At 33.0% G+C, this 10512-nt stretch overlaps 1 protein-coding gene across 1 annotated transcript; it reads right to left on the bottom strand.

Moving 5' to 3' along the window:
• Positions 1-7805: 7805 nt before the first annotated feature.
• LOC114409692 (eukaryotic translation initiation factor 5A-2) lies at positions 7806-10296 on the bottom strand. Its single transcript, XM_028373248.1, has 5 exons — positions 10034-10296; positions 9449-9571; positions 9299-9355; positions 8514-8588; positions 7806-8124 (listed from the first exon to the last, which is right to left on the bottom strand). Exons 1-5 carry the CDS (start codon positions 10154-10156, stop codon positions 8020-8022), a joined length of 483 nt encoding a protein of 160 aa, XP_028229049.1. The 5' UTR covers positions 10157-10296; the 3' UTR covers positions 7806-8019.
• Between the last annotated feature and the right edge of the window lie 216 nt (positions 10297-10512).

Raw genomic sequence — 10512 nt, 5'->3', positions numbered from 1 at the left:
CAGCAGGAGAAGGTGAAGGGGCAAGAGTAATAGGAGTAGATCATCAGCAGCAGAAGCCTCGATGGTCAGTGGAGCTAGAGGCATATCCTGCACCAAGCATCAACCCTACAGACTGCCTCAAGGCATGAAGACTCATAGTGGCCTTTGACTTCTTACGGCCAGATGGCCCAACACCATCATCATTTTTCCTCTTTGCCAAAACAGAGGAAGGAGCACTATGGGTGACCTCAGCAATAACAACAATAGGACCAACCTCACCAGTAGGTTGACCCCTTTCTCCGACAACAAGAACAGCAACAAACGGTGGCACAGTTCCACCCACAAGTCTAACCTGCTTCACGAGTGGCCTCCAAGCGAAGTCACCCATAATACCTGTAAAACAAGCAGCAACAACACAAGCAAGTGTTAGTTTTGGCCGATACCGACCTCAAACACAAAAGAGGGCAAGGTTAGGCACTTTACCATCCAAGGCAACGAGGGGATCACTCACCGAAGGAAGAGACAGAATGGCCCACGCGTCCAGTGAGACCGACAACTGCTCCAAAATAGCCTTGTCAACCCTCTACACAAGGGTTAGTAGATCCTCGTCAAATGACTTGAACCTAGTAGGGTTAGACTGCCAGTAGAACGAGAAGCAACAATCCTTTTCCCTGTTGAACATCAGTGGTAAACCATCAGCCACGACATCAGTAGCCAGGACCTTAAAGCAGCGAAATATGTTTGAATCAAACTCAAATAGCTTCTTGGACACGCTGTTCAAGGAGACTCATCCCATCTTGCCATTCAGCTTCATTTGGAAGAAAAACAAGAAGACCGACACACTAGGTCGAATGTTGAATAAAAGGCACAAAATCTCAAAGGTCCTCACCATTGCCCAACTGTTTGGGTGAAGTTGAGAAGGGGATACATTCAAGTGCTCAAGCAGAACACATTGGAAAGAGATCAAGGGGAGAATGAGACCCAAGACCTTAAACAGACATCTATACATAAAAAAGAAAGGCAGACTGCTAGGCGCCACCCTCAAGAAAGGGAAGTCATCACTCCTGCAAGCTTGAACAGCCAACTTGCAAGAGTCCTCAGGGCTCACCAGCTTCACATGGCATTGAAGAACAGCGACACTTTTCGCCGAGGTGAGAGAGGACTTGTATTTCAAAACATCGTCCCTCACCCACTCATAGCCAACGACAACAGGTGTGGACAACGGCAATCCAACGCTATGGCTACGTCACACGCGAGAAGACGCCCTAACATCTCCACCGCCACTACCTCTCCTCACACCCCCAAAAGTAGAAAGGGGAAGGATCACAGTAACTGGGGCAGGCTCTCCGATAGCAGCAAAAGGTCACGCCCTCCCACGAGGGCGAGAAGTGCCCCACCAATACGACGCGCAACCCTCATCCTCTCCAAAAAGGAGGACTCGCTGTTGGAGGCACCACAACGAGTATCCTCCGACGAGGAACCGCCAATGGAAATGACCTCTTGTCCTATCATAGGTTGCTCAATCGAGCCCCCAGAATCACTGTCACCCATGCCGATAGCAAAATCAAACAAGAATGAAGACATCGTGGAAGACGGAAGTACCTTAAAAAATTGAAGAAAGTGAACGAAGAAGAAATGGGAAACCATAAGCAAAAAAGCAAGGAAGCAAGGAAATTTCGAGAAGGAATAGTGACCCGAAATCAAACGTCTACTCCATTTAAAATGAAGACAGACTCTTCAGTAACCGGCGAGAGTTGAAGTGGTGCCCTAAAACTGCACGCTACGACACACCCTTATTCACGCAAGAATCACGACTCCAATATGTGTCCACTTTGCAAGTTACACATATGCAAGAGTACTACACGTGTGCCGCACATGCCTGCAGTAGCAGATAAAACGTAACACCTATCTTCAATGCATCCTTTAACGGTCAGAAAAGGGAAAAGTTGTCAAATCCGGCGACTTCCCTTACCTGACACACCAAAGACATGTCTATCTCAGACAACTTCACAGAAGTAACCCGGATAATACTTGTCCAGGCTCGGGGGCTTGACAAGCCACATCGACCTGTAATTCTATCATGCTTGTCGAAGTTACCATACCCAACATTGGAAAACATTCGTCCACACTTGGGGGCTCGACAAACTCATCACCCTCTCCTTCGACACTGGACAATCTCTTTCGCCTGCAAGCCAATGCTCAGAGCTTGAAGGGCTGATGTACTATTCAGGAGCCACAAAATACATGTGGCATCCTATATGGCACTCTGGGACACGTGTCAACCCTCCACGTCAGCCCTACAATAGGAGCACCAACACTCGACCCTTAATAGTCGGGCTCCCTAACTAACAAGTTATCTCTAACCTATTGATATTTGAATATATTTGAATATCTTTATCTATTGGCAGCTAGTTAATTATCTACAAAGCCACGCATTACCTACAAGGTACAGTTGTCTTATAGCTTTTATCTATAAGCTACAATTTATCTCTAACATTATCTACAAGCTCTTAGGAATTATCTGCAAAGGCTATAACTGCCCCTACAAACAAGGACCCACAGCTATGCTCCACTCATATAAATACCAAGTTCCATCAAACCTTCTACACATTCGCTCACATCTCGAGCTAACACACACTTCAGCACACGAGCAACAAGCCTGTGCCTTTCTCTTTCTCTTTCGCTCACTCAAGCCTTATTTAAGCATATACATGCTTTATCTCCTAACTTGTATACTTACTTGAGCGTCAAAGTCCTTTATTTTGCAAGTCTCCCCTCCTGTCCTCTTGATAAGGGCACATCTCAAAGTCGACGTGCGAAGTCCGAGAGCCCACTTTTGCCACGTCCATCCTAACGTGTCCTAGCTCTGAATTTTGGTAAGTACATAATTCTCTCTCTCTTTTTCCCAATTCTATTGTTCTCTAGTTCCATGTCAAATGTTTGTGGTGCTAGCAAGTGAACTTTATTTTGTTTTTAGACCTTGATGGTTGTAAATGTATGGTCTATTATTCTTATTATGGACAATGGATTTTTAGATCTTTGAGCTCTGCATCAAAGGAAATGAGTCCTTGTTTTGAATTGTCGTATATAGTTTGTTGGTTGGCAGATGGAGGCAAGCCAAAGGACAAAGAAAGATGGATTTCAAAAATATAAGAGGAGGTGGAATATTATATCTTATTTCACCATTGTTGAGTTTTCAAGAGTATCAAGGAAATTGAGCAAATTTTATTGTTTTTTTTCTTGTTTTAAAGGTTAGTTTGTTTTTTTACACTTTTTACTTGCTATTGTTTCAAAATATTTATCTATCTTCTCAACTTGGTCATTTGATCTTAAAAAATTGATATGTTGCTTCTTTGGTTTTTTTTCCATAATTACAATATTCCCAAAATACACTAGTTTACTAGAAAATTCCTAAACTACACTAGTTTCATGGGACTGGAAGGAAGTCGGGTTTGGTCACCCCGACTTCCATGCATTGATGTTTTTTTTATAATTTAAATTATTAAAATAATATAAATTTTATATTATATAAATATATTTTTAATTGGTTTTTAAAATACTTTTTTATTAAAATAATTTTTTTATTTTTTTTGTAAATTTTTTAAGATTTTATTAAATTGATTTTTTTAATAAGAAAATGATATTATTAAATATAATTATTTTTTATATTATTTAATTTACATAAGACATTTTTTAGGTGAATATTTTTTATAAAAATCTGAGTTTTGTCTAATAATATATTTATTTTAGCAAAAAAATTAAAATTTTTAATATTATTATTTTACTAAATATAATTTGTTTGTCTATGTCATTAGATTTATTTAAAAATGATAATACTTTTTGTTTAACAATTTATTTATATAACAACATTATACTACATTATCAATAAAATACTTAAACAATCACGTTTGACTAAGGAAAAACTTGAGATGAAGATATGTTAGGACAGTTGTTTCTGTTATGGTCATGTTGTCGGCAAATTCCACATTTTTTTCTACTTTCCCGTTCATTTTCGTCTTCGTCCATCTCAGTAGGAATGCAAGTTGAAACGCGTCCATCTCAGTGGGAATGCGAGTTGAAATCGGACGATCCTTTGCAATCCTCTTTCTCCTTAGATCAGGACCCCACTAATCTCTTTCATATTATTGCCACATTGATTCGTGTGGCAGTAAACCAAAGGAGTTGTAGTAGACGTGCAAAAATGTTGTAAAGTGAATAATGGTAGCACATAGTTCATGGAATCAACATTGACAGATTTAACACACAGTCATGACGTGAGAACACAGTAAGTGTTTAGCCTGATATTCACCACAATCACACTTTTGGAATTGTAACATTACTCTAAACCTTCCTTCCAGGTGGTCTGGGTGTTTGAAGTGGGGATTGGGTTTCTGTTACAATAAATGTGTGGTTTTGTCTGTCCAATTCATTTACAATGTGTGTATTTGATTCTTGTTGAGTGCTATTCATTGAAATTGTATTTTTTAATATGTTTCATTATTCTCGACTATCATTTCAGTTATCACACTTTTAAATTTTATGTCTATTGTATAAAACAGATGTATCAATTATTTTTTCACTTTATTTTTTAATTTGTTTTAATACTACTAACTAATTTTCTTATTTTTTAATTAACGAACATAACAAAACAAAAACATCAACAACACGTAAATTTAACTAAAAAAATACGTAACTAAAAAATTATACTATAATTTTTTTCAATTTTTTTATTTTTCTTTATCTGTACATATCTCTTAAAAAATTTTAAAAAATAATTTAATAAAAAAGTATTTTTAAAATCAATTAAAAATATATTTATATAATATAATATTTATATTATTTTAAAAATTTAAATTAAAAGAAAAAACATCAACGCACCAAAGTCGGGGTGGCCAAACCCGACTTCCTTAATGTCCCATAAAACTAGTGTAGTTTATGAATTTTTTTAGTAAACTAGTGTATTTTGGGAATATTCTAGATTAAATAGGTGTAATTATGGGGAAAAAAAACCTTGCTTATTTACTTGATTTATCAATTAATACAAGTTATATATTTTGAATAATTTATAATGTTAATTTTATCTAATTTTTTAATTTATTTTAATGCATGCATAAATTAAGTGTATTAAAATGTTTAATTTCTCAATGCTAATTTAAATGTATGAATCACAAAATTTCACCTTCTCTATAGTGATGTCGTGACACATTCTTTTTTCCAGATTTTAGATTGAACTAGTGATTAATTAATCTCCTTAAGATTCCATTTTGCAAGCTAAGTTAAGCTAGACATCTCAATCTTTTCTTTAATCATTAAATGGGTGTTAAATCTTTTTTTATCATTGGATGGGTGGAAAATCTTTTTTTTTAAGATAAAATATGTTTAAAGTTCCTCTAAAATTTAAAAAGTATTATTTTGATTCTTGCAAAACTTTTCGTATTAATTTAATTTTTATCAAAACAAAATATTTTTATGGTCCTTGATGGTATTTTCATCATACATAATTTGATGTTGATAACAAACTTACATATATAATTTGATTACTAATAAATTAAACAATTTGTAGTGATTAAAATTGTATTTTTTCCCCTCACTTCCTAACTATTTTCTCACACTTTCTAACGAGATTAAGGGAAAAGATAAAATAACAATGAATTCTGGTGTCTTTTGAGTGTGATTGGAAAGATATAGAAAAAAAAGTAATTAAATATATTAGTTACGTAAAGAAATAGTCTAACGGAATTACTAATGAGGACCATAAAAAATATTTTATTTTTATAAGGATTGAACTAATACGAATGAGGATCAAGATAATACTTTTCAAATTTTATAGACTCCAAACATATTTTATCCTTTTTTATTATTAGATGGGTGTTAAATATTTTTTATTTTATTTTAGATGGGTGTCAAATCTTTTTTTTTTATTTTAGATAAGTGTTAAATCTTTTTTATCATTAGATGGGTGTTAAATTTTTTTTATCTCGGGTGTTAATTCTTTTTTATCTTTGTTATATTTTTTTATCACTAATGGATCTTAAAATATAAAAGATTAAAACACTCTCTTGCACATTTTTTTTATTTTGATATAAACTCTCCCGCCCTTTCTTTCTATATATATTTTCATATATTTGTTAACCTAAAATTTGGTGAAACATGTGGATATTCACACCTACTGCTCCTAGTGTCACCATCAATTCAAGCTTGTTTCTTGCCTCTGGATTAGTTAGTCCATACTCATCAGATTAATTAGAAGCTAACGGCCCAGATTTCAACATTTCGGTATCTCGTAGACACCTTTTTATTCTCTTTGATATTATCTTCACCGTATTATATTTTTCTTTGATATTATAAGATCAATGCTTTCAATGTTGATTAATTTGTTAAAGGCTATATTAGCTCACTATTTTGTTAAAGACTAACTTTGTGGAGTGACGGCTAGATATATTAACTTAAAATAACCCAAATCTAAGTAGGGAGTTTGAACTCTGGAAAAGGTCTGCTCGTGTTATTATGTTTAATTTTATGTTAATTATTGCTTTCAAGCAGAAACACGTCTAACTATTACAAACCTTATTAGTATTTGGTTTATTTATATTATTATTATGGAGTAACATAAATATATATTTGTAGGAAAAATTAATTTTAGTGTGTTGTTCAGTAAGTTTGAAAAATGGTCAAGTTATTTTTTGTAACACCCCAAAAATTTTGTATGTGATTAAAATTGGTTAAATATAATTACAAGTGAGAACCTAAATTTATTTAAGAAAAAATAATTAAATAAATATAGGTGATTTTTCTGTGAGTTTTAATAAATAAAAATATATCAAAACTGAAATTGTGTTGTAAACACTCGAGAAATTTGTCGAATTAATTATAATTAATTAAATAAATGTGACAATGAAGGATTAGATCGTGAAAGTAAACAAACACTCGAGAAATTTGTTAAATTAATTTTAACTAATTATAAGTAAGTAATATAAATAACTTAATTCATTTGAACACCGTTGATTAACATAGTACCCCTCCGTTTCTTTTTTATTGTCGAATTTTTATTTTTATTTATTTTCATTTATCTGTCGTTTAGAGTTTAAGATGATACTGATTACATATTATTAATTATACCTTATTTATTTTTTATCTTTATTTAATTTTGACATTTATTTATTATGGAGAAGAGAAAAAGGTGAAATAAAAAATTTCACCACTATTTATAAGAAAACTTATTTCACTTCTTGATTTCTACTAAACATTCTTAAACTACAGGTAAAAAATAACTGAGATAGTATTATTTTAATTTAGAAATACACATTTAAAAGAGCTTTTCGGGAGATGGAAAAATACTCTAAAGCTTTTTCTAAATTATTTCTAAATGTCTCAAGTTAATAATAATGAGTCATTAAAGCATTAATTCTACTATTAACATACTCAAAATAATTGTTTTAATAGCCTTAAGGCATATCTTAGTCCTAATAAACCTTCAAAATCCAACTCACCTAAACTTTATAACAAATATATATATATATATATATATATATATATATATATATATATATATATATATATATATATATATATTGAATCATTGAACAAATTTGTGTTTTTGATTATTATAATGTATTTTTAATTCCTCATATAATCAAATTTGTTGTTGATGTCGAACTACTTAATGAGAACTTATAAATACAGTTTGCCAAATACTAGAACGAATATTTGTAACTTAGCAAAATCCTTATAATCTTTTCCAAAAGAAACAAATTGGTAGCTTTATTGAAATTTGTTGCAACTGACGCACGCACACAAGATTATCCCTAGTTAGAATGCAAAATACGTTAAAACAAAAATAATTTGATAGTCGTATTTTATCAAAAAAATATCAAGACAACATCGAAACAGAGAAATGTTAAACAGTTTCTGTCACATCCATAAACACAGTTTATAAAACTAGTCTGACTTAGAGTCTCCATAACTCCGGGGTTTAACAAGATCATACAAAAATATATAACTTTTGCATAAATGAAAACAGCAAACTACCAGCAATTGAGGCTAGTTCTTTGGCCCAATATCCTTCAGTGCACAAATCTGCTCCTCACCCATTGCAGACATAACTGACACAACAAGGTCCTTACCCTCAGCAAACCCATCCTTTATCTGCAGTGACCAATAGTTATACAAAGTTAGAGGGGGAAAAAACAATCAATAAACAGGAGAATAGAACATTCGAATTACAAGTTGTTTTAGGGCTGAAACAATTCTAGGAGAAGAAAAAAAATTCTCCACAAGCTAAAATTAGCCTATGCATATAGTTAAAAATCATCTTTTAGAGAAGGTAATATGAGAGAACTTCTACAAATTAATTTATGCATCAGATAATTTTAGTTTATAGAGAAGCTCATTTCATTTTTTCTTCTTATTTTCTTCTCTTATAGGTACTTCTGGAAAAGTTTATCCAAACAGGTCCAGTATATAGACAATGTATCCAAGGTTATAAACTTCCAGGCTGCAAATGCAACACACAAAAACAGTAGGTTTCTACAAACCTGAGTAAGCAGACTCTCATCTGTAGGTAACTTCAGGTCATCCTTGGTGTTCCCATTTTCAGTAAGCAAGCTAAGCTATAACACATCATTCAAGAATAAATTCAGACAATACTGGCAAGGATTAGAGCACTTTGGTTTGAAGAGAACATTTTTGTTTTCATCTTTAATGTTTATATGTTACATCACTCATGTATAAATTCAGACAATAGTAACAGTAGAGCTTTTTAGATGGAGAGAACAATATTTTATTTTCATTTTAATGTTTACATGTGATTACATCCAAGTCACTTTATTTCCAAAGATTGTATAAGATTCAGGGAAAATCACAATTTGGTTAGTTTTATCATTTCTTAAACAAATCTTCATAGAAATTAATTGGAATGAACACAAATCTTCAAAGAATTTAATTAAAAAGAATATACAGACAGTGTCTAACATCCAATCACAGGTAGCTATATGATTGAAAATTATTGACTTTAATAATAATTACTTAAAGAATAACATCTATGAAAATTTCTAAGCAGTTGACGGTGTAATAGTTAGTGATGTATCAAAATTAGACTCATCTTTAAATACAAGAAACATAGCCAGCCTCACCTAACCACCAAGGGGAATATTGTTGTTGTTGTTGTTGTTGATGTTGTTGTTTAAATACATGAAACACATTATTAATTAAAAAAACAAAAGGTGACATTTTCAAATTTTTATGCGAAACAGGGAAATGAGAAACTACACGAAACCAAACTCCGGCAACAAGTCAGTGAATCAAAGGAATAGAAACTCACAAATCCATCCTCAGCAATGTCAATCAACTGGTAATCAGTACGATTCACATGGGGAACCTGGAATAAGAAAAAACAAACAAACAAAATTTCAGAACAGGAAAAGTTCCAATAAAGAAAGAAATGACAGAACCAAAGAAACATGAAGCATACATCACAGTTGTGGGAAGAGGGCACAATATCTTCAAGCTTCTTGGCAGTGAAAATATCAATCCCAACAAAGTGACACTTAGCATGGCCGTGCTTACCAGTCTTGGAAGTAGAAACTTCAACAACCTGTCACAGAAAAATACATTCACACGCATCAATAAGAGGCAATAAAATAAATTAGTTAAAATTAAATAATAGATATCACTAATTGAAAATCAATGTTCAAAAGACAGTAACACATAGCATCGGTTCCTTAAATCAAAGCATGCGTCCTAAATAGCACAAAATTCAACAAACAATAATTCTTTTAAAAAATACTAATTTTGTTTCTCTAGTGAACTAAAATAATTCCCCAAAACGAGTCATAAGAGTTCGCAAACCCTAAATCCCTAATCCTAATCATCAAAATCAACGGCAGAAAAAAAAAACAAGTCAGATATGAAGCAATAGATCTCGACAGCCAAATAGCATAAAAACAAACATAATCGTGACCAAAACCACAGTCATCATAAAACCCATGATAATTGAATGAAACGATACAACATCCTCAAAAAAAGTCAGGGGTGGATGAATCAAAAAAACTGGAACCTTGCAGGGACGACCCTTGATGACGATGTAGCCGTTTTTGCGGATGGTTCCGGCCTGCTGAGGATAGGTCTTGGAGGCTCCGGCATCGGCCTTGGATTCGAAATGGTGCTCTTCGTCCGACATGGTTAAACTCGGTCACTGACTCACCGATTCAACTCGACCGGCTCGGAGGAGTGGGAGAGTGTGTATGTAAGTGGGGTGGGAGAGTGGGGGCGGAGAAGACAAAGACTTTGGGGGAGGATATGGATTTATAGCATTCCTTTTCTCTATTTTGAGTAAATTCCGGGACTCTTTTTCTATAGAAAAATAATATACATGCTCTTTTTTTTTTCATGGTCAATAGTGATTTTAGTTATAAAAAAAAAATAAAAAAAGTATGATAAATTCATTCATTCTTTATTTTTGTTTGTTAATAAAAAAAGTTTATATGACAAATTCATTCATTTATCTTTCTTTTTTTTAATGGTTACAAACATAAT

This window comes from Glycine soja, chromosome 4, assembly GCF_004193775.1.
Source record: "Glycine soja cultivar W05 chromosome 4, ASM419377v2, whole genome shotgun sequence".
Taxonomy (NCBI): Eukaryota; Viridiplantae; Streptophyta; class Magnoliopsida; order Fabales; family Fabaceae; genus Glycine; species Glycine soja.
The sequence above is the reverse complement of the archived record's forward strand: the minus strand, read 5'-3'. Positions and strand labels throughout refer to the sequence as shown.